The 24,181-nt window shown below is 46.0% G+C and overlaps 6 protein-coding genes across 6 annotated transcripts; all 6 read right to left on the reverse strand.

Moving 5' to 3' along the window:
• Nucleotides 1-128: 128 nt before the first annotated feature.
• Nucleotides 129-1,515, reverse strand: LOC6599165. Its single transcript, XM_002024320.2, has 2 exons — nt 901-1,515; nt 129-831 (listed from the first exon to the last, which is right to left on the reverse strand). Exons 1-2 carry the CDS (start codon nt 1,239-1,241, stop codon nt 672-674), a joined length of 501 nt encoding a protein of 166 aa, XP_002024356.2. The 5' UTR covers nt 1,242-1,515; the 3' UTR covers nt 129-671.
• Nucleotides 1,516-2,554: 1,039 nt separating this feature from the next.
• On the reverse strand, nt 2,555-4,937 carry LOC6599166 (segment polarity protein dishevelled). The gene has a single exon (XM_026992448.1). The coding sequence runs from the start codon at nt 4,418-4,420 to the stop codon at nt 2,555-2,557; it is 1,866 nt and encodes a 621-aa protein (XP_026848249.1). The 5' UTR covers nt 4,421-4,937.
• Nucleotides 4,938-7,560: 2,623 nt separating this feature from the next.
• LOC6599167 lies at nt 7,561-12,589 on the reverse strand. The gene is made up of 2 exons (XM_026992452.1): nt 11,981-12,589; nt 7,561-11,624 (listed from the first exon to the last, which is right to left on the reverse strand). The coding sequence occupies exon 2, from the start codon at nt 11,609-11,611 to the stop codon at nt 8,513-8,515; it is 3,099 nt and encodes a 1,032-aa protein (XP_026848253.1). The 5' UTR covers nt 11,612-11,624; nt 11,981-12,589; the 3' UTR covers nt 7,561-8,512.
• A 1,249-nt stretch (nt 12,590-13,838) lies between these two features.
• LOC6599168 lies at nt 13,839-14,278 on the reverse strand. The gene has a single exon (XM_002024323.2). The coding sequence runs from the start codon at nt 14,227-14,229 to the stop codon at nt 13,930-13,932; it is 300 nt and encodes a 99-aa protein (XP_002024359.1). The 5' UTR covers nt 14,230-14,278; the 3' UTR covers nt 13,839-13,929.
• Nucleotides 14,279-14,413: 135 nt separating this feature from the next.
• On the reverse strand, nt 14,414-15,056 carry LOC6599169 (uncharacterized protein C1orf131). Its single transcript, XM_002024324.2, has one exon. The coding sequence runs from the start codon at nt 15,013-15,015 to the stop codon at nt 14,452-14,454; it is 564 nt and encodes a 187-aa protein (XP_002024360.1). The 5' UTR covers nt 15,016-15,056; the 3' UTR covers nt 14,414-14,451.
• Nucleotides 15,057-15,910: 854 nt separating this feature from the next.
• LOC6599171 (alanine--glyoxylate aminotransferase 2-like) lies at nt 15,911-23,488 on the reverse strand. The gene is made up of 4 exons (XM_002024326.2): nt 23,139-23,488; nt 22,069-22,187; nt 17,482-17,716; nt 15,911-17,405 (listed from the first exon to the last, which is right to left on the reverse strand). The coding sequence occupies exons 1-4, from the start codon at nt 23,231-23,233 to the stop codon at nt 16,361-16,363; spliced, it is 1,494 nt and encodes a 497-aa protein (XP_002024362.2). The 5' UTR covers nt 23,234-23,488; the 3' UTR covers nt 15,911-16,360.
• Between the last annotated feature and the right edge of the window lie 693 nt (nt 23,489-24,181).

Below are 24,181 nucleotides of genomic sequence, written 5' to 3' on the forward strand. Positions count from 1 at the left end.
CACTCTTCTTTTTCGCTTCCTCAATTGAGAGTTTTGTTGTCTCTTGTTTCCGTTCAATTTTTTCAATTCTTTCCATGTTTTATATTTTAAAGGAATATACATATGTGTATTTTTATTTACTTTTTCTTTGTTTATATCAAATGTTTGCTTAAATTTAAATATGTATAAAATGCGTATGATAGTAGTATAAGATAATACATGTATTATAAATTCCAATGGGAATTCCAGATGCAAGGACACATTTTTCAGGAAAAGGGAATACGAATACTCATGCCCCAAATGGACTGCTCCAATAGGAGACCTTATCCTATAAAAAAAAGTATTTCCTGCTGATGACCCTATTTCTAATTCTATTTATATCTAATATATTTGTCTTGTTCTGCATCCCTAAAGTCTGTTGCTGCAATATATGATCTATAGCATAATCGAACATTAAATTTAAATACATTTGAGGGGTGTTTTACTTAATGGCTAGACATAAAACATCTTAATACAACGTGGACAAAACAAATACATTGAATAGCCTAGGAAAGAACATGATTGGTAGTGCCTTAAATACAAAATATTACCTTGTCGATCCTCCAATTCAAATCCAGAGTCAGGTATGCAGGTTCCGCGTCGTAGTCGTATCAGAAGAACGGCCTATGGCTGATACTACGCTTCCCTGTATGCTAGGAGCTTTCGGCATTCTTCTTCTTGAGCGTCTCCATAACACCGGCAAAGTCGGCCGTCTTCTTTTTGGCCGACTTCGGCGTGGATGTCTGGCTGCGTACCCGCATCTGTGTGGGAGCCACATCGTCGCTGAAGTCAAAGTCATTCGCCTTCTGCGGTCTGTGGGAGTAAACCAAATAAAAAGCCATGTTATCTATAAGGGGCCTACGCTTTTGGTGCTGTTCTTACTCCTGTTCAATGGCATCGGTGGCCTGCTCCAGCTCTTTGCTATTCCCCCCAGAACTGGCGTCAGGCGAGGGCGCCCGCCGTCCGGGGAATAGCCACTGTAAGTCCGGTATGGTACCAGCCTCGAGCATTAGATAGTAGCTCTCTAATTCCTCAGCATTTGCTGAGAACTTGTCTGCCGTTGTGACTGGCTCTACATCTGTTGCCATTGTTAATCTGCCTGCTTGGGTAATTTTTTTCCACCTATGTTTATTTACGCGCACGCTGGATTCGATAGCTTCTCGAAACATCTCTGCGCAAGTGCTGGAAACCGGTGAATCCACGTGCCGTACGAAGCGCGTCATTTAAAGGGATCATAATCCTGTTCAACGGCATTGGTGGCCTGCTGCTTCAGCTCTTTTCCATTTCCCTCAACGTTCTTTTCCACAAGCAGCGCTCTTTTCGCAGAATAGGCGCCCGGCGAGGGTGCCCGCCGCCCAGGGCACGGCCACTCCCATATTGGTATATTACAAGACTTCAGCATTAAATAATATAACTCCAGTTCCTCAGCATTTGCGGCTTTTGCGATGGCTGGCTCTGTTTTCATTGTTAATATTATTCTGGCCTTGTTTGGGTAAAAAGCAGGTCCGTTTATTATTTTTATATACGCTGACAAGCCGGTGGATTCGATGCTTTTAGAAGCAACTCTGTGCCCCTGGTGTTGGAAACCGATCAAAGTGATGTCTGCAGCGCGTTTTTTTAAATAGTCATTTGTTTTCTGCAACAGAAATGCTTGGAACAGTAGAAGGAAACAAAAAATGACGATGAATATGTATGTAGATAAATTACAATTATAATGCGATAGAAGAAAATACGGACATGGCTACGAATGGGGGTTCCAAAATGTTTGCAAATCTGTATTTGTCGGCTGCGTTGCTTAATTGTTCCTCCAATAAACCGATTACAGTCCGAAAAGTCTATCAAAACTCTCAAATAGCATTCGAATGGCTTTCCAAAGCGGCTCCCATTGCGTTCCTAGAGAAATTTCAAGTTTAAAGAAAACAAAAAAAAAATCATATTGCATAAAAAAGTACAAAAGCACCGACTAGACCGGATCGACAGATAAGAAATGTCAACCGACACGACACCCATGTGGCACAATCAAAATGAAAGTGGAGTAGACAATGGAATATTTTGGTTTTACTTTTATTTATTTACTTTTGTGATTACTAAATTCTTAGAACTTTATTCAAAATCTCGTCCCCACGCATGCATCCATCCCATCATCATGATCTCATTTCCTCGTTGTCCGCTCTTTCTCTCTCGCTCATATATCCGTCTGATATCCTGGATCTGGACCGATCCCAGAGGTATATCCACAACCGATCCGGATGTGTCCTCTCTCTCACTCTCGTTCGTTCTCTCTCTATCTCGCTTGCATTTTGCATGTTGCATCTTGCACTTTTCGTTCTATATAGCTTACAGATACATACATATACATAAGTATTATTAATATTGTTGTTGCTGTTGGTTGTGGTTGTTGGTTGTTTGTTGTTGGTTTTTTGTTTTTTGTTTTTTTGTTTTGTATACTCGTATATAAAAAGAATAATTATACATATTCATTAATAATAAATCCATAATAATTAAAAACACACAATTTGATTGCAAGAAAGAATTTCTACAATACGTAATTAAATACGGATACATCCTGATCGTTGGTATTGCCACCCCCTCCGCCGCCTCCTCCTCCACCTCCCCCGCCACCACCACGATTCGAAGATCCAGAAGATTTGTTCGAACCATGTGCGGCAATGGTCAGCTGATTGGTCTGATGTATAACCGATGTGATGTCGCTTTGCGATGCAGATATATCCTTGCTGGTGAGCACATCCGAGCTGCTCGAACCCGATGAGATGTGGCGCTCGGTGATGCCGTACTGTATCGGCTGATAGCCGTGACTGGGATTGTACGTGGCCGAGTATGGCATATAGATGGGGGGATTCGGCAGCGGCCCAATGTCGCTGGTGATGCTCTCCGTGTCCGCATGACTGAGCGCATGCTGGCCGTGCGGATGCGGATGCTGCTGCTGGTGCGGATTGAGTGACCGCAGATTGGGATTGCGCTCCTCGTTCACCACATAATAGCACTGCTCGGAGAAGGTCAGCTTGTTGACCGTATGCTTGATGTAATTGTTACGCAGCATTGCGGACACAATCCGGCGTGCCTCCCTCCGGTCCTGCACATCCTCGACATTCTCCAGCACCCAATTGACCGCATCGGCGCCAATAAACGCATTCGGTATGGTTATCTTCAGCCACATGCGGTCACGTATCTCCAGACCGCTGTCCGGCTTCGTCATGGCCTTGACTATCTCCTCGAGATTGTTCTGGTCGAGCCGCTCCTTGATCGGCTCCGGTATATCGGCAATAATACTGTCGTGCGAGGTTAGCGCCTGGGTGTGCGCCACCCAGGCACCGGGATCTATCGGCCGTACCGGTTCCGTGCGCGGTATGGTAAAGTAACCCTTGGGATTCGGGTCCCAGCACTTGGCCACCACCAGCTTGATGGGCCCCGGCTTCTGTACGACCTCACGCAGCACACGCACCGCCTCATCGTTGGTCATGTTCTCGAAGTTCACGTCGTTCACCTGGAGTATCATGTCGCCCGGCTCGATCCGGCCATCCAATGCGACGGCCCCGCCCTTCATGATGCTGCCCACATAGATGCCACCGTCGCCGCCACGATTCGATTGGCCAACAATCGAGATGCCCAGAAAATTGACAGCCTCCATGTTGATCGAGACGGTGATGATGTTCAGGGACATGGTCGAATCGGTGATCGAGCTGTATGAGGAGGTACGCGACATGCTGGGCGCCCGCTTTTTGCGACGCTGCGGCTTCTTGCGCACCTGCAGCCGCTGCACGCTGCTGTAGTCGGTCATGTCACGGTCCAGCGTCAGCTCCGATTCGGTGCCAAAGAGACTGGTCGAATCGAGGTCGCTCGATAGCACCGATGCCGATTGATATGTGAGCGGTGGCGGCTGGAGCATCTGGTTGCTGATTAGACCGCCGCCGGACAGCTTCTGTTGTTGCTGCTGCTGCTGCAGGTGCTGCTGATGCTGCTGCTGCTGTTGCTGCTGCTGCTGGTGCTGTTGATGCTGCTGCTGTTGCTGTTGCAGGGCAAGCTGTGTGCGGACATTGGCCCGACCGAGGCCGACCATTTCGCATTCGCTGGTGGGCAGCTCCGAGCAGTTGTCCGACTGATTGGTGCCGTCGGCCGAGACCAGCCAGGAGACGACACGGCCGTTGAAGCAAGGCAAGATGGTGGCATCGTCGGCGATCTCCTCCTTAACGACACCAAAGTCGGCGTCCATCGACTTGAAGAAATACTTGTAGTTGTTGTTCTGTTTATTGAGCACCAGCTTGAAGTCCTTGAGGGTTACCTGCGACGAGGGTATGGGTATTTTCACCAAATAGGGGGTGGTCTCATCGTCAATATGATAAATGACTTTCGTCTCTTGTCCATTTGGTCTATCTGTATCCATCGCGCCTGCCTGTTGTTGTTCTGCCTACTGGCTCTATCTCGGATCTCGGTCGGGTCTCGGTCGCGTCTCTTAATAAATTCGTGCGATTTATTTTGCCGTTTTTCAGCGATGATTCTCTGCTTATTATTTATGCCTCAAACACTTTTTCCATTTGCACAAATTTGAATACTTTTTCATGTGTGCGTCGGCTCTGTGCTTCCTTCACTTCCACTCCCCACTCCCCTTAAAACTCATCAAAACTCCACAACTCCACACTCCACTCGCTGCTGCTGCTGCTGCCGCTGCCGCTGCCGCTGCTGTTGCTGCCCTCTGCCTCTGCTTCTGCCGCTGCTTGCTTTTTGGGTTGGGTGTCAATGGAACTGCAGCTCCTCCTCCATTTGAATAAAGCACAACAGCTTCGGCCCCAGCAATTGGCAAGTTAGCGTATTAGAATTCAGCTTTTTTCGCAACTCATCGATGGCTCACAATTCGGGGGCGTTTGCAACTAAAGATTAACCGAATAATAACAAAAAAACAGCTCGAAATTCACTTTTTGTCGTAGTTGATGTAAAAAAAAAGCATCGGTGCTTACTCAATTTATGACATGGCAACTACGCGGTATCTACACATTTGCTACATGATAGGAGGAAAAAGAGGGTATGGCCAAGAGACAAAACAGGCCAGAAAGTGCAACGCTTGCAAGGTAAAATCCACCACTTTTGCCGAATATACCTTCGGCTTTTTTTCTTCAAGATATATTGTCTACACCCTCGAGAAGGGTACGAACCTAAGAATTTGCCTTTCCTGTTTTTGCCTGTTGTCCATACCCTTTTTTATAGTCCATTCAAAATTACGACTCATTTTTTCGTCGCACTTATCGATCACTCTCCGGCATCTTCTGAAATATACCGTCTTATTTTCAAAATATACCGATGAAAAAACGAACTTAGCCCTCTTAAACCCCCTTTATTGAAACAAAATAACAACTTGAGTTAAACCGCGGATTCTTGCAGATCCATCCCATCCTTAATCTTTATTTAAAAAATATCACAATATCTCTTATCTGAACTGCGCTAATATTCTTTAAGACTCATAATTATCGTGGAGTTTATTTCAATACCCACTGGTCGACAATGGGGTAATCGTTCGCTGTTCATGATAATATTTGGTTTAATATTACCAGCTAGGTAGGAAATTCAGTCACGATGAATGAATCAATTTTCTACAAGATTGATTCCCTCTTATTTGATTGTGACTAAGATAAGTCTTAAGCACAGACATAAGTGGGTATGGAATGTAACGTGTGGAGTGTTTTTGCACTACGTAAAGCTGTTGTTGCAACAGAAAGTTGCTGCAGCATGCCTAAGAGTTTCCTAGCAACATGTTTTAAAACAAATTTTTGACCAATGAAAATCGTCGTCAAAAATTTTTCGTCAAAACGATGTCCTAAAAAAATATCGATTAATTATAAAAAAAACAAAGTGAATTTTCGTCGAACAACAACAACATGCTGGGTTCACCTGGGGTCAATGTTTTTGAAATCATCATCATAGTTCTGTCAAGGTGCTGCCTCCCAATGGTTGTAATGTCCTCGTCATCAAATGGATTATGTCGTACGGATTGGAATTGACTCAATATGGACTGAGACGAGACTCTGTTGCCTCCAATTCAATACCAGATTCAGAGAAGGCGACAAAGAGAGCCATAACTGATTCGAAGAAAGCAGTTGGGCTTTTGATATTATCGACTAGATAATCGCTAGAGCTGCGCGCCAAAGTGGAATTGTTTGAAAGTAAATGAGTGACAAGGGTATGAATGCAATTCATCCGCCTGTCTGCATTTGCCGTGTTTTGGTCTGCTTGATATTGAGTGTTTCTTTGAGGGATCCAGCAGCAAATCGTCCAATTTTTTCTGGAAGTCCCTCCCTTCTGAAGTTGGCCGGCGCCAATATTTTATTTTGAGCTTAAATTAAAAATTCAACAAGTTTTGCAATATCCCCGGCCTATTAGGCTGTGTATGTATTGCTTTATTTAATTAAACAAAAACCAATTTATGAAACGATTTCTTAAAAATTTATTTTTTTTTATTTTTATTTCAAAATTAAAATACATACTCCAATACAAATGCTATTTTAAAAATTATCCAATCTTATTAAAAATGTATTCATGAATCGGATTTGTAAGGAAAATAATGAAAAAAATACATTCTTGTAAATTTAATTGTTTCTTGCTTAAAGAATATTAAAGATAATTCATTTGTTTTTAAATAACATAACTTTATAGAAATCTTATTAATCTATGGGGTAAAACTAATTTTTATAGAATTTGGGTCGCAAACATCCAAAAAATACTGTTGAATTTTTTTTCAACACTCAAAAAACTCCTTTTATTTATCGCACAAAAAAATCCATCAAAATATAAATGTATATTTATTTGCATATATACATATTAAACATGCCAATATATATCATTAATCATGCCGATTGAATTTAGGCAATATTTCTTAGCACGTATTTATATGATTTGGAACGATCTAATGTATTATATATATATACGTATATATTTTTGATGCAGATCACTTTCAAATCTGCTGTTTGGAATTATTAAAATAAAATATATCACAAGTCTTTGATTCTTGAATATGTTAAGCTCGAAGCAAAGCCCTTTTATTTCCTGGATAGAATCCACTGGCAGTACTATATATAGATATTTTGTTCCAGGCTACTTTAAAGTACATTTTACCCAAAAATTAGAAATTCTTTATTATTTAATTTGATTTTGAACACTTTCGCACGGAACAAATATTTCCTGGGTCAATAGTTAAAAGTTGGGACTGTTTGGTATATTTTTTTTTTAGATTGTTGAATATGCAAGAGTACTTTGATCGTAGATCTTCTTATGGGAGATAATAGCTGGGAGATGGGAGATGTAGCTGATTTTAACGTTTTCATGGGTAAATTACGTTTTAAGGACATACAAAAATTCTAATTATTTTTGGGTCTCTTTGGTAGCTTTCCTTGGAAATACCCATATGATGATCGCTTTTTGGGGTAGTCTTTAATTATTTCAGAGAACCTCCAAGAGGGCTAAAATCCTGTAAGAAAGGGACCCTGCCTCCCAGTCGATTGAATGAGAACATTGTGATGTGATTTCTTTTTATTTATTATGATGGGGGTTCGCTCTTCAATTAAATGTACAATTGATTAAATTACAATCATTTTCCTTCCACTGCAAAATGCAGACGCACAATAATATATGGGGGTTACATACGAATTATAAAACTAGATTCCATACAAAAGAATGATTTTTAGCATAATTTCTTCTTATCAAAATTATACAAAAAAAAAAGAATAATTGAATTCCGTTTTTTTCTTTAAATTATCGCCGAAAATACATATTACAAATATTATTAATCGAAGGTCCACACTCTGGGGATAATAGGGCCGCCGAATGGAGGGGGGAGAATGGATTAAAACAACTCTTAGAGAAAATATGTTTGTGTGTGTGTGTGGAGGGTGGCGGAGGGGGGTGGTATCTATCTTATGTATAGAAAATTATTATTATTTAATATTAAAATGATACATATTTCTGTATGTAATCATGCATTGTCCGGAACCAGGGATTGCTAAAGTTCTAATCGGTATCGTTATCGGCGCTATTATTTTTTTCTCCTTTCCTCTTTCTTTTTTCCTTCCTTCCTACACTTGTTGCAAGTACACCCGGAACCATCTACTGTTTTACTGTTTGCGCCTTCTTCTGTGTTTTTGTATCGCCTTCTATTTCTTCTTCTTTTATATCTAGAAATATGCTTTTTTTTTTAAATTATATATATATATATATTAATGTGTGTGTGTGTGTGTGTGTGTATCTGAGTGGCAAAAATACCAACCAGCTAATATTATGCTAAAGCAACTATTAAAAACTAGTGTGTAATCCGATCTCGACATAAAAAAAAACATCTTTTAATTCTACATTCATTTATACCGTGTGGGGGATATTCCGTCTTCGTTCCTTCTCTGGGACGTTACTTCCCTCGTTAACTCTCGATTCTTCCTCTGCTTCTGCTTGCTTTATAGTACATTTGATTCGCGTCTCGGTTCGCTTCTGTGCGGGCCTACTTTGAGTTGACCATCTCCACCAATTGGCTGTTCAGATTCAGCGTGTCCACAATGTCCAGCAGTATTTCGACATCCTTCATGCAGCCGACCGTCTCTGGGGCACCCATCAGATTGACATGCTTCCCATCGATGTTCGCGTAGAAGCATCGATTCTTGAATATAATGGCCCGATCGTATGGCACCCGGCACTTGCTACGATCGACCACCACACGGCGGAAGAGCACACACGATGGCTGGTACTTGTGGCGATCCTCTTCGGGTATATTGTACACCTTCAGATCGCCCGTGAATATGGTCATTGTCTGACGCTGCATTAGCGTCGGCGATACCTTGTAGAGCGTCACCTTGCTGCTCCACTTCACCGACGGCATCTTGATGCGGGCCGCCACATTCGCCAGCTTGACCAGCGGCAGCTCTAAAAGCGTGCGCTGCTGGCGCGTCTTTTCGGGCAGCTCACGGGGTTTGCTGATCACGTGCCAGGTCTCGTAGCAGGTGATCTTCTTGATAACGCGGCCATCCTCCTCCCGCACTGTGGTTGTCTCTGGCGGGAAGTATTTCGGATTCTTCTTCCCCTTGTTCTCGTTCTCCTCCTCGTCTTCGTCGTCGTCGAGGTTATCGGCCTCATCGTCATCGGTATCCTGATCTTTGACAACGATAGTGGTAGTCGAACTGTTGCTCTTGTTCTCTTTGCTGTAACGCTGCTGCTGTTGCGCTGCATTACTCGCATTGATGGGTGGCTTCTTGAAGCTCTCCTCATTGACCTCGCCCAGGAGTTTGGACAACTTGCGATCTCCTGCGCCATAGTTCCGACTACTATTTGTGGTGGCATTCGACGAGAGTATGGGACGACGTGCCGTATATTTCGCCGGGGATGGGGCTGGGGCTGGGGCTTTGGCTGTGGCAGCCGCCTGACTGCGATTGGTCGCACCAGCAGCTGGGGCCGCACGGCGTACTGGTGCAGGCGGCGATGGTGCTAGATCGCTCTCGCTCTCATCGAGATCTAGATCAATATCGGCATCATCTTCTTCGGTATCCACGTCAGTGGGATACAGCTCTTGGCTCAAGCTCAGAACCGGCTTAATGGGCTTTGCCTTCTTGCCCATCTCTGCATTGAGTATACGGGGACGGGGCTTGGCCTGGTTCTGGTTCTGGCTCTGACTCTGGCTGACGGTCTGCTGCGTTTGTGATTGCTGCTGCTGCTTTTTGATGAACGTGGCCGAAGCCTTGACCCGCTTGGATGAACTAAAGCCGCCCTGCGCTGAGCTATTACTTGTGGGAGTCGATGAGGAGGTAGGCATTTCCGCTGATCCCGATCCCTTGGTGGGCCTATCGCCGACGAGTATGTTCCGTGTCCTGGGGCGACCCACCGACAATTTTTTGCTGGCGGCATTCAAAGTGCTGGCCGTGGGATTATTTGTGCGACTGATGAGCACATCATCCTGGTTGATAATGTCATTGATATTCACGATCGTGAATGTGGGCACATCGTCGACGATCTTGCTGCTCTCCGCCGGAGCAGTGGCAGCCACCGCCTTGGTGCTGGTGCTCCTGGCCGCTCCTGCTGCGCCTCCTCCTGGTGTGGAGCTGTTCATCTTGATGGCCGTCGTGGCTGCTGGGCGCTGCTTGTTGATCAGTCCCGACGCCGTTGCCGTTGTGGGTCCCGTGCGCAGGCCACTGTTGCTGGCGCTGCTGCCAATTAGGGTCTTGGGTCTGCCCGCAGAAGCAGCAGGCGAGGGCTTGCCGGCCGAGGAGCTGCCGTTGATCACTGGTAGACTGCGATTGGGTCCCCCTGCTGCTGCCAAAACCATGCGCTTGCGTGCCACGGGACTGTCGGTGGCATCTTCCAGCTTACGCTTTGATGCCCCCTCCGATGCAGATATCTGCAGATTGTTGTTGCTGCGGTTCCCCATGGTCACGGCCATGGTGCGGCGCAGCTGTTGCAGATTCGTCGACTGGCGGGCCACACTAGAGGCGAGCTTGGGCTGGGGCGTGCTGGTGGCGGCAGCCGCTGCTGCGTTCGCCGATTTGGGTGGACGTCCACGTCCACGCTTCACTGGCGGCACTGGCGCCGGTAACTTCTCGTTACGCATCTCCTCCTGGTACTCATCCTCGCTCAGATCATCGTCATCGTCATCGGATTTATGCATCTGCGGATTGTAGGCCACATCGTTCAGTTCATCATCGTTGTCCTCGTCCAGATCGAGCAGATCATGCATATCGTTGTATTTGGTGGCGGAAAAGAGCTTCGAATTGGAGTTGCCGCCGCCGCCACGCTGTTGACGCGACGAGGGTGTGTCGCTGCTGGCCATTGAGGCCAGGTACTTTGGTGTGACCAGGTCCTCGCTGGCATACTTGGGATTCGGTTTGATGGAGCGACGTGAACGACTGGCGGCAATCGTCGGCGGCGGGGAGACCGACACCACATGGGGGGAAACCTTCGATTGCTGTTTGTACATTTTCGGTGTTTTGGGACTGATTATGTGGTCCTGTGTCTGTGTGGCCCGACGGGCGGTTAGAGCGTTCCGCCGTATGGTCGAGGTGGCCAGCGTGCTGAGATGCTTGGCCGCTGTGCCTGCGGCTGGGGATGGTAATGCCGAATTGCGTCGCTTGGCGGCCAGGCCCGGACCCATCAGCCTTTTGGCGGGCTGTATCGTTGTGGATTTTGGCGGCGTTGGCGATGCCAATGCCAGTGATGGTGGTTGCCTCCGTGCGGGATGGGATGGGGTGGTCACCTGATCCCCCTTGGATTGGCGCAACCGCCTGGCGGCACCCACAGCTGCTGGAGGTGACAGCTTGTCGTTTTCTACGGCTGCCCGCTGACGCGCTTTGCCACCAACAACGATTTCCGTCGAAATGGTCGCAGACCGTCGAGAGGTACGCGTCGCGCGTCGTGGGCTGGCGGCGTTTGGTAGGGCGGCAATGGCGACGTTTCTATGGTTGATTGTCCGAGCTGAATTCGATTTAGCGGCTACTCCTGCTGCTGCTTTTCCAGTGGCGGCAACCGCTGGTGGAAGACCTTCCCTCAGATTCTTCACGAATACAATGCACGTACGAGTCTTTACTGTCTTAGCATCCGTCTTTTTTCCCGCTGGCATTTTTCATGGGTGCCTGCAACAGATGCGATAGGATAGGATAGAGATCGGTTCGGAAATGGGAAGATATGCCGAATAATAATATTGTTTTTAGTACAGTATAGGTATATGTATATGTATATGTATGTGTAGGCAATAGGTAACGCAACGGCTTGTGTTTCTACGGGTATTTCAGCTCTGGCAACTCTGGCGCCTATTTTCGTCACTTTTTTGTGCTCTGCTCTCCTCTCGCATTAGGGAATTTACGACGATTTTTTTTCGCGCGCCAGAGTTGCACACACATATACACATGCACAAATATAATATAAATGCCCAAATGCCCGTGGGGCACCTCACTAATGGAGCCGCGTTTTTGTTGTTTTGTGTACTTACAATAATGGCTTTACATTTTTTCAAGTTTTGTTTTACGCTCAATGCTTATTTTTTCCTCTCGTCTCTTTCGCTCGCACTTTCACTACACAGAGAGCGAACTTTTGGGCAGAATTTTCGATTGCGTGGGATAAATACGTCCCTGTTTGGCACCGATGTATGTCCGCTTTTTAATTTTATTTTTATTTTTTCTGCTTGCGTGTGGCAAATGGCGAACACGATGTGTTTTGAGTACGTTTTTTTTTTGTCTTGTTTTTATTATTGCCTCGTCCCGATTTTAGTTGGTTGGTAACTGCGCTGCAACTGAACGCAACAGAGAGCAGAAGTGGCTGGTATAATCGCAGTGGTGGCAACAGTAGTGGCAGCTCCGAAAGAGAGCGACTACAATGGCGATGTTTTTCTACCCAACTGTACCACTCACACACACGCACCCCGTTGTTGTTGTTGCTGCCGCCGCTGCTGACTGCTTGATGGGCGAGAGCAGCTAATTCGTTTTCATTTATTTTAAAGCGAAATGCGATTCCAGTATTTTTACTGCACGGAATTTAACGCACGAATATTTCCCAGTATGCATTAAGGATGCTTTTAACACTTGCTATTGCTTATTTGACCGATTTACTCTACTTATTAATTTCCGCCAGCGTGACCGCGGACTTTTCGATAAATTATACGGTCCGACCCTCAGCAATATACCGAAACATACCGTCTTACTTTAAAAATATACTTTATAAATATACTGACGAATCAAATTCTGTTATACATATTCCTCAATTTTGATATTCCGTCGAATATTCCCAGCTATATAAAAGATTTAGCCATGCCCACATAATTTTAACCGATTAATGAATCAATTTTCTACATAACTGGGTAATTCTAAATACTTGCTTTTTTTGGATTTTGCGTAAAAAAAGGTTTTAGCGAAATAGGTCAAAACAAAATAGACGAAAGAGGATAGTCGTTCATATTGCTCAATTTAGAGATTCCGTTTAATAATTCTGGCTAACTAAAACCTTAAGTTTTGCCCACGTAATTTTAGGCCATTGATTAATCAATTTTCTACTTAACTGGCTAGTTTTTGTTCCGTGGTTTTATTGTTTTTTAACTAAAACAAGGTTTAAACAAAATAGTTTAACAAGAAAACAGTCACAATGTTGCTATTATTCTAATGCATGATGCGCGCATAGGCCTTTGTATACCCTATTTCGTTAATTTCATATGAAATGTAATTTATAAAGACCTTTGCTCAAATTGATATTCTATAGACATATTTAAATACATTATTTATCTTGTATATATTTATCTCGATCCTGATACCTACGCAGACTGGGATGACAAACATTTTCTCAATTCTATAATATCCCTTGCCCTAGGGTATGAAAATTAATGTTGTCGGTAATCAATATTGTCAACCGGTTATTCACCAATAAATACTCGTTTAATATCTTCCGTCGCATATTCCCAGCCATATAGATCTCTCAGTTTTGCCCAGATAATTTTATATGATTGATGAATCAATTTTGATCAGTATTAATTACTTTTAAGTGCTTGCATGTTTTTTGTTTTGACAAAAAAAACGGTTTCAACAAAAATGTTCAACAGCCGCAGTGCTGTGACGCCAATGCATTGGACAAGAGGGTGAGTCAATAACGCGTCTTAAAATATACTGGAAAATACTATGATAAGTATAAAATTTGCAAAGGTGTGTGAGCTAGACGTGATGGCAAGAAAAAACGGAGTGCGGAATTGCTGTAAATGGGTCACACTATCTATTACCCCTCTTCCCGCCACTCCCCTCCCCGACAAACTATGCTAAACCGAATATACATATTTAACTTAGATTGAACAGGCTTAGCCTGATATCTGATATTGAGGCTGGCTTAGGAAACGTTCCGTTTATTATACATTTACTACATTTGGTTTCGCAATCTCCTTGGAATCTCCACTCCACGCCACTACTTCTTCAGCGCAGATGGCTGTGGGCAGCGATACTTGGACATTTCCACCTCGGCTTCAGCGAAGCTGAATCGGTTAAAGGAGAAGTATTCGGGAACTTTGTAGCCGCTGGATGCTGAAGCGCCTGGTCCCACAGGAGCTGATGTGGGTTTCACGCAGTTGCTGCTCAGGCCCGTTACTTTGGAACTAGACGGAGGAGCGCCTGCTCCACTGCTGCGGCCTGCTGGATTGGAGCCGCCCTTGATTTGGGTGTAGCATCGGCACATCGCCGGCCCGAGAGTTCGTGAGCGTGAAAACATTTTTGGCCCGAATAGACGAAACTTTCCACAAATATTCACGTAATCGTATCAACAACAATAAGGAATGCACCAGTGCTCTGCAAGGCAAGAAATATGCGACCACATAGCAACACTGCCAACCATGCTGGTCTGGTCACACTGAATGGCGCAAAGCAATTTCAAAACAAACACATAAAACTGGAAGTATTTGACTAATTTAGGTTTATTCTGGACATTCTATGGTTATTTTCTTTTCTTGAATTTAGGCTGCGCCTTGCCATAGTGCTGGTCGATGTTCGAAACGGGCGCACGTTTCTTCTGCTTGCGTTCCTCATGGTTTTTGCTGCGGCATTTGACACTAGCCGCACCAGCTTGATTTTTCCCCAGTTGATGAAACTTCTTTCGCTCCTCCCGTATGTTCTTCAGACGCTGGCGTTCGTCTTTCAACTCCTTGTAGTTCCTTGCCGCTTTCTTTGGCGGCTTTGCACCGAGCTTGATCAGTTGGAAAATCTCCATTTTACGCTTATTCTTGGTCACACGCTGATTGCTCATGGCAAAGTTGAGCACTTCATGTCGAGCCTTTTTGATGTCGAACTCGGGGTTTGTGCTGCTGTCTTTGTCCGTGCCTGCCGACTTGTGGGGCCTCCTTTCAGATTTTTCTTGCTGTTTGTCGGGATTCGAAGTTGCCTTCGACTGGGACTGCGGTTCGTGGAAAACCAATGCCTTGAATTCGCAGGTGGCCTGCTTTTTCTGAGCCGCAAGTGCAGCCCGTGTTGGCACGGGCTTGAAGTCTTCGCTGATGTTCATGGCAAACACGAAGTCGCTCCAGTTCCAAAAGTAAATAAACTCAAACCAAAATATAGAATGCACATGTACAGTTTTGTAAAAAGTACTAATTTTAGCAGACTGCGTCTCACATTTTTTCAGCAGAGTGGCAACTCTATGTATTAATTACATGAATACATACATACATACGTGTAATTTGTTGTTAATTTGTTTTTTTTAACGACAGCTAATCTGTGCAATGACAATGCCCTGATTATTATGTGCCGCGCCGAAGGCGCGTATCCTGTGGAAGAATGTAGAGCAGCCGCGTTCCCTGGGTCGAGACACCTCCATGGTGATGGCAAGAAGCGTTAGATACTGGTTGGCGGTCACGAGTACGTGAACTGCAGCGACTGGAAACACGGGGACATTGATCAAGATGATGGGCCAGAACCGCATGCAAGATCATCAACGGGGTGTGATCCAGATCGAACGCAGAACTCACAGCATCAAGCGTTCGCTGGAAAATGGCACAAAGGTGAGCGCATTGCCATAGCATAGCCATTGACATAGCCAGCCGGGAGGGTGTGGGGTAATAGTGACATGAACAAGGACTGTATACCCGTCTCCAGGCGCTGTGACGGCCAAAAGGACTGCCCGGCGGATAAAAAATGAAACTTATTAATTATTAAGGCGCTTCTAATGTAATCTCTAGAATCAAAGGCAGGCATAAGAGCTTCATCCATAAGCCGAATACATATATGGATCTTGACGTCTTTGCAGCAACAGGATTAGGACGACGCTCTCTTCGTCGACAATGTAGCGTCTCTCAGGTACACAAAGGTAGGCGCTCTGGTAATTGGATACTTTGCAAATTAATTTTCTTAGTCCCCTGCCACCACCTCTGGCATTCCTTCATTAAGACCCAATTCTAAAGTTTGTGGTTAAAAAAAATATAATATTCAATAACATTTCTCACACATTCTCAACTTAAGGCTAAAAAAACAAAAAAAAGCACAAAGTAAAAGAACGAAATTCGTACTGAGCTCCCTAAATATTTTTCTAGATACTAGAAGATAATTGATAATCGACTCAAAAGATAATGGTTATATAGTAGGCATGCGCGTAGATATCGGGTGGTTATACGTATGGCTCATGGGTAATGCCTAGATTTGTTCTAAAAGCTAAAGCATGGCACTAAAACTAATCAATAATCAAAAAAAAAAAATTATAATATACATACATATCCATATTCGGACAAGGGACTGTGGGGCATGGGGGCAAGGGAATTCGGGATCATGGAATAATATAAATATCCTCGGGTGTGGGAGGACTAAAGCTAGTTTGTGCCTTTGAGCAGAGTCGGCAGGGAGGCGTCGCCGCTGCCTCAGACCGACTTTATGAGGCGATCCTGCCGCTCGAAGAGCTTCGTCTTATTCGCCAGCGTCTCTGCGGCGGTGGCGATGACCCCATGGGTGGTGGTGGCAGCGGCTGTCGCCGCCTCCGTGGCCATCTTGTTCTGGGTGAGGGTGGCTAGGCACTCGCGGAAGGCTAGCAGGAACTCGTCGGCGTTCTCGCGGCTGAAGCACATGGGCGGCTTTAGCTTGATCACGTTGTCGTTGGGCCCGTCCGAGCTGACCAGCACCTGGTGGAGCTGCTTCATCCGATTGACCACCCAGCGGGCGGACTTGGTGTCGGGTATGCGTCCCTCCCGATCCTTTACCAGCTCGATGCCCACAAACAGTCCAACGCCGCGCACATCGCCGATGCACTCGAACTCCTGCTTGAGGTGGCTGCACTCCCGCAGCAGGTAGTCGCCCAACTGGAGGGCATTCTGCTGGAGTCCCTCCTGGTCGATGACCCGCATCACGGCATTGGCAATGGCACAGGACACCGGATTGCCGCCGTACGTATTGAAGTAGGCCACTCCGGTGGCGTGGAAGGCCTGCGCAATCTCCGGGGTGGTGACCACAGCGCCCACGGGATGGCCGTTGCCCATGGGCTTGGCCACGCACACAATGTCCGGGACAACGCCCTGCGTCTCGAAGGCCCAGTAGTGGGTGCCCACGCGGCCGAAGCCAACCTGGACCTCGTCGGCGATGCAGAGGCCGCCGGAGGAGCGTACGGCATCGTAAACGGCCCGGAAGTAGCCGGGCGGTGGCAGAATCTGTCCGCCGCAGCTCTGCAGGCTCTCGGCTATAAAGGCGGCCACGCCCTGACCCTTGGCCAACTGGCGCTGGCAGATCTCCTCGATGGGCTGGGCATAGAGAGCCCCCAGATCCGCGTTGGGGTACATCTTGTCCGTGAACTGGCCGCCATAGGTGTCCGGGCAGGGGGCCACGTGCACGTAGTCGGGCTTCTTCTCGCCCCCCGGCTGATTGAACTTGTACGGCGACACCTCCATCACCGCCTGCAGATGTCCATGGTAGGCACTAGAAGAGAAAGATAAGCCACAGGCATGTAAGCATCATCTCGCGGAGGTGGCAGTGAGACCTTTGATCGACTTACTGGTCAAGCGTGATCACATCCTGGCGTTTGGTAAAGTTTCGGGCCAGTCGGAGGGCCAAGTCATTGGCCTCCGATCCCGAGTTGACGAAAAAGCACACGGACAGTGGCTCTGGCATCTTGCTGGTGAGCGTCTGGGCGCACTGCACCAGCTCATCGTGCAGGAAGCGATTGTTTGTCGAGATGGTGGCCATCTGTAGGGCACCGGCACGCACTACCTCCGGATGGCAGTGGCCCACTGCAAGAAAACAGAAAGCAAATGAAATGCAATGATTAGTCGAGAGTGGTAAAAGCAGGACTACAAATATTTGCACTTTGTGCAAGAGGGGCAAGCCCTCTGCCCCTATCTAGCAGATTGCTGAATCTCGATCAGATCGGACCCCTTCCACGCCCTTACTCATTTTCACTCTTTCTCACACACCCTCTTCCTCGTGCAGTGTGCGCCCTTTGGCGGAGCGCTACTGAGTGAGTATTGGGTATAAACGTGGCAAATATAAATTGTGGCAACGTACCTCTCGTTATATGTATAATGAACAGATGGAAAAATCATTGTCAAAATTTAATTTCTTTCTTTTTAATTTCCACTTTTGGAGCCAATGTACTTATTGGTGTACATTTTTAAATTTAAGCGAATTTCTGTGGATGTAGGACATAAAAAAAAGACTTCTCCCTTGAGTCAAGTTCGAAAACCCATTTCTCATTCCCCATATAACCATTTTCAGTACCATTTAGGCCATAGACATCAACTGTACTTCTCCTAGTAATAAATTCTCGAGCGAATTCTATTCCTTCCAAGACTCCCCATGGCCCATGGTCAAAGTGAACTGAAGTGCGTAATCAGCGCAACCAAAGGCAGAACAGAACTCGAGTCGGACAGCATACTCGTAGTACTATCAACTAGACTACGGCTGCGACTACGACTACGAGTAGGTGGGAGCAGGAGGGAGGCAGAGGGTGGCAGAAGCACAGAAAAACGTGTAGGAATCGCGTGCGCTTCACGTGATACCCATGGGCTAGTGGGTACGACCACCGCAACGAGGAGTCTTATCGCTGCTGGCGAATCGGAATTAGAATTGGAACCATACAATCACAGAGGCAGAATGTGAGGGCGCGAGAGCCACGTAGTTGTGGCTGATGATGAGGCATATATGTATGTATGTACATATGTTGACCCCCAAAACTACGTAATCAGTCAACAGCCGGGCAGTGGACCGACAACCGAAAACAGACAGCCGACAGCCGACCCAGTGGCAGTCAGTCCCCAGTCCCCAGTGGCTTATCGTCGATCCGTAGCTGTCGGATCGGCTGCCGGGGCCTGACGCGCTCTACTTGGACCCGGGCCTGTCCGCTGTGCGACGGAGGGGACCGCCTCACATTAGTAGAGTTTCTCAAAATGTATTTTCGGTGTCACACAATCGCCAGCGTCGACAACGGGACGGGCCCGATGCGCAAACGATGCGATAACGCCCCCAAGGTGGGCAATAGACGTGAGACGGACAGTCCCCCTACGTTCACGTGTAGTATTATTCACTTTATTTTTAGGTATGTACATACTCGCACACTCTGTTGCTTGTTGTTTGGCGACAACACCATCCACCTGGGTAAAGTTTTTCGCTGCGAATCGACAAAGCGAAGCGATCTATTAGCGGGGTTTCGCTAATCAACTCTGATACGACACACCACTCCACTCTAAATGGTAGCTAAGGTGTTTATTTTTGGGATTTGCCTAGACCAAAAGGTTTTTGGACTCTTGAACTCTTGCTGATTGAGATCTCTAGATATTGGATTTTTCTTACATTTCCGAATTCTAAGAACGGCCCAAGAAGAATGGTTTTCCATTCCGAAATTGAGTTCTTGCAGAATTGGACTTCCCTCTCCTTCAGATATTTCTCTTGGATGAAAAGAGCGGTACCCCAGCGATGAAAATGTATCTAAAAGTCCCTCTTAATTTCGATTGTCACCCATTAACCAAAACAAGGTTTTTCTGAACATCATTTTCCGTGTGGAACGGTGTACAAATGTATCGAAATGTGGCGGATTCTGTTCTTTGCTTTTCGCAACAACATCATCAACACACAGCAATACAATCTGATCTGTTTGACATGCATATGCATATAGGGAATGTTTACGAATATCTATAGGCCGGGTGTTTGTTCGACTTTTCTCGAACCCACCACAGAGAGAAAGAGAGAGAGAGGAAGAGGGAGAGGGAGAGGGAGAGTGTGTGTTTTTCTGATTATCTATTCAGAATTTTCCACTCGCAATGGAAACGCCATCAGCTGATTGCATGGATGGTCTAGAGGGGCATTACATACGAGCACTACAACAAATATTGAATCTAGACTAGGGGCACAGACGGTCGGACCGATGGGATGTGGACTGTACGCACTACGGGACATGCATGCATTGGCTACCCCCATCCATCCGCTGGTTGTTTGTTTAAGCTATCTCAAGTACATTTCCATTTGGCACGAGACGTTCACATGTTGCTCGACGTCCCTCGATGATAAGGCGCCCCGGCCCCGGGTCTTTGCCTGTCCAGTAGTCCCAGTCCCAGTACCAGACCCAGTAGCTGAGGCAGAGTCTCCTTTCTGTTCGAAGCGGAAAAGTAGCACGAGATTACAAAGAACGTGGCGATCGCCAAGCGTGCGTGCGTGCGTCTTCCAGTCGTCTTCTTCAAGTTTCATAATAGCAATAACAAGCTTCGCCTCGAGTTGTTGTTCTCACTCCGTTGGATGGTCGGATGGGGATGGGTGTTGGGTGATCGGCCAACACGTGCACTTCGAGGCCTTATCACGTTTTACGAGTATAGAGTAGTTCTAGTTTCTCTTTGTTTATGAGTCTCATTGGAGTCGATGAAAACTGATTCCATATACGTTTTACGCTTGTTGGTCGATTGGTTGTTATTGATGTGTTGATGGGCCGGCTAGGCCATGAGTTTGAGTCGATGTTACAGGTTACATAATGGTCTTCTACGCACGATCGATCGCACGATCGGTGCGAGGCGGCTGTTCACGCGATGTGGGAAAAGGGTCAAAACGAAATGGGTTCTTTGAGATCTTTGAGTGATCGCACGCGATCTACAATTCATGTACTACTGGATTACTGGATTTGGTGTATAATAATCTACAAAGTGGGAGATCGTTATCGAACAAACTATAAGCTGCATATCAGTGCAGTTACAGAACCTTTTAAACTCTGACTGCATTCAAATCTCAAAGCTATTTATAATCAAAGGGCCTATCAGAAGATCAGCTGAAAGTGGCGAAAAAACCATTTGCCTCCTCCAAGGGGCATTATCAGCATATGATGTTGGCGCCGATTTAGTGCAGTGTCCAAACGGGTTAAGGGGGGACTCTATAAATAGTACATAGGGAATGGATGGATGGATGGTCTTATCACTTTCCCCGAGCCCCCCTCCCCACCCCCAGGTTGATTTCCATTGTACTGTTCGCAATGCCAACGTCCGCTGGGTTCCCGCTTGTTCGCGTTCCCCCTCCGGTTCCCATTGCCCCTCAGGGTCTTATCAGCGATGACAGCATAAATCGAGTGCAAAAAAACAAGAAAACAACATAAGTCATGTACATATGATTTCTGTGAAGGAAAGTCTCAACCTTCTCCCTTTCCCTTTACTAGTATTTAGAACTAGCCGATGTTTAACACCTGATGCTGGCTAAAATCTGGCTCTTGCGTCTGTTCTCTGGTTTCTGGGGTGCATGGAAATTGTACGAATTAATGGAAAATTCCGGACACAAACAGTTGTCAGCTTTTACGGCTTTACAGCGTCGTCATTGCGTCAAATTGGCAAATTGTCCGCAGAGCAGACGTCAATCTTCGTTGTTGTTCTGTACGAGTATTTTTGTTAGACCGGAGACCGACCGCACCGGACTGCATTGGATTTGTCCGGGTGTGATACTCGTACTGATATTCGCAAATGTGCATATGCAATACGTACGAGTATTCAATTTCATTTTGCTCGCTTTTGAGATGGTATTGCTTTTCTTAATCATCAGTTATTGCCTCCCGTAATGTGCGTTAAGCCCTGTGCCGGGGCCCGAAATCATCATGACCGGTCCGGACGGGGGGTTCAGATCCAGATCAGGCCTGTGTCGGGGCCCGAAATATCACGACAGGGGGTGTCAGACCAGGCCCAGGCCCAGACCTACGGCAGGCAGCATCTAAAATCATACACAGCACTTGGCAATTGACTTTGATAAGGCTGACTCAGTACGTAGCGTCCGCGCTATGGGGGAACGGAACTCAATCGGGGCCGGGGCCTGAACATGCCTCTGATGTCTGGGCCTTTTTTACTCTATGGTCGATGGTTGTAGCACCGTCGTAACCTTGAACTTGATTGCCAAATACTCTCTGCCTATCGCTGACTCTGCCTCTCTGGTGTGCACTTTGCATCCAGAAAAAGCGAATGGCATGCGCCACTAATCGGGGGCATAAACAGAAGTACTATACTCGTATAATTAGCAATTCTGGATGGATTGTGATCAGGGGGAACATCAGGCCCCGGTTCCCAGCTCAATTTTATATGAATCTTTCGGTTTTCGGTTTTCGTTGTTTGGATTTTGCATTACTTACCATGTGCCACATTGTTAATGCAGTCCAGATAGCGTGTGCCTTCCTCATCGAACATGTACTGGCCCTGTCCGCGGACAATCTTCAAAGGATCAGAGCGATAGAAGAGCTGGCAGGCTTGCCTGGTTGGATATATTGCATATAGAAAAGGGAGTAAGAAAGGGAATAAGTACTTGGAAGAAATATTTATAGATACTAAAACTAGGGCACAACTTTAACCAGTCCCCACCCCCATACAAACTTATCATATTATAAATTCCGCATCAAAGTTGCGGGGACCCTTACAAAGTATAAAGATTTCTATAAAGAATGACTTATCTCTGGGACTGTACGTATAAGATGGGGCCTGGGACACCTACTCCCCAGGTGTGATAATTTCCATTCCCACTGCGATTATCGTGTTTTTGTTAGCCGAACAAATACTGGCAAGCGACCGGCAAATACTAAGGGGGTACTTAGTGCAAACAAAGGAATCAGCACGATTTATAACAGATTAAACAATAATTATACGAATACGAGCAAGACCGTTTTAGCTTTAATGTGGATATAATAATCTTGCACTTTTCCATGCATTTCTTAATGAAATCTTTAAGAGTTCCCCTTTATATTGTGCGGGTGAAAGGGGAATGTGAAAATGCCTGCTTTTCCGATGCTGTTCGGGCTGTGGTTGTTGTTGCCAAGCGTTGAAAAATAATCAATAGGTAACGAGCCAAAAATAAATGAGTGCGGCGTCTACTTTCGGCCAAAAGTTTTCAACATTTTTTGTTGTTGTTGTGTTCACGTGGCAACAGAAAGGGAGAGCAACAGCCAGTGCAGCGCAGAGGAGAGGAGAGCAGAGCCGAAGCAGACGCGATGAGTGTGTGCCTCGCTCGGTTGGGGGATGCCGCCGCTTGACCTTGACAGCCAAACGGAACTCAAGGGAAGGTCGCGTTGCAGGGCAGAACAATGGGGCAGGATGTGAAGGCTAATAAGAGACGACTGCTCTGCTGCTCTGCTGCTCTGCTGAAGGCTGAAGGCTGCCGCTTGTCTCAAAGGATATGCTCGTGTTATATGACTTCCCAAGTGGGACTTACCCGATGTGTTTGTTTCTCAGCTTGATGGTCTCCGTCTTGGACAGCTGTTCGCTGGCCACCGTCGACGACTTTGATTGCTCTTGTGCGAAAGGCATTTTGCAAAATATTATTTTGATTTTGATTTGAATTGAGATTTCGACTTCGACTTCGCGCACTTTTGCTGGAGAAGAACTTTGGGTAGAACTCTGCAACTGCAAGTGCAACTGAAACTGTAACTGCAAGCGCAAGTGCAACTGCTAGGCTGTTATCCCGGCAAAAGGATGTCTGGCACTGATGTGGGATGATTATCGCAGGCTAAAGGCACGGGACGCCTTCACGTCTTTGGGTGCTTGGAAATTGTCGCCGAATGACAAATTCAATGCGAGAGTGTAGCATTTTTATAACAGAGGCCGAGCCAACGGCTATGGCTGGCCCACTGAGGAGCGCTGTTGTTGCTGTTTTTGTTGTTGTTTGCAGGCACTGTACTGTTGTGGCTGTTAACAGCCTGCTATCACAGACACTGCTGCTGCTGCTGTAAGAATTGCCACTGTTACTGCTGCTGCTGCTGCTGCTCTCGCTCTCTCTGTCTCCCTCTTACTCTCTGCCCGCGCATGCATGTGTGTGCGCCCAAAGTATATTCAGTGAATGGTAAGGCACCCAAAACCCAACAGCAGCGACTAATAACTATTGGGCAAGCGCACAGATTTTTGCAATTAAATATTTCTTTCCTCTCCTGCATATATCGTTAATTCTCTATCAACTTAGACGATAATTCTTAATGAAAAAAATGAAATACATAAATAAATCAATTACTATGAGCGGATGGATGCATTTTTTAGTGCACGTAAGTTTATATACAAACAAAAATGTTCCACTCTGTTAAATGTACCTTGGGCCTGTGTATGTGGGTTCGTGTGTGTGCGTAGCAGCTGTAAACGTATCGCACGACAGCATACACGTGACTCGACCCATGATGCAATTGTACATAGTGGTCTCGTCGGCAAAAGTCAGTCCCTTAACGTATGCTAGCAATAAGTGCGAGTGAAAGGCATATAGTACAGTGA

The sequence above is a fragment of the Drosophila persimilis genome, unplaced genomic scaffold (assembly GCF_003286085.1).
Source record: "Drosophila persimilis strain 14011-0111.01,24,50 unplaced genomic scaffold, DperRS2 tig00000735-arrow-arrow-pilon, whole genome shotgun sequence".
In the NCBI taxonomy this organism is placed as follows: domain Eukaryota; kingdom Metazoa; phylum Arthropoda; class Insecta; order Diptera; family Drosophilidae; genus Drosophila; species Drosophila persimilis.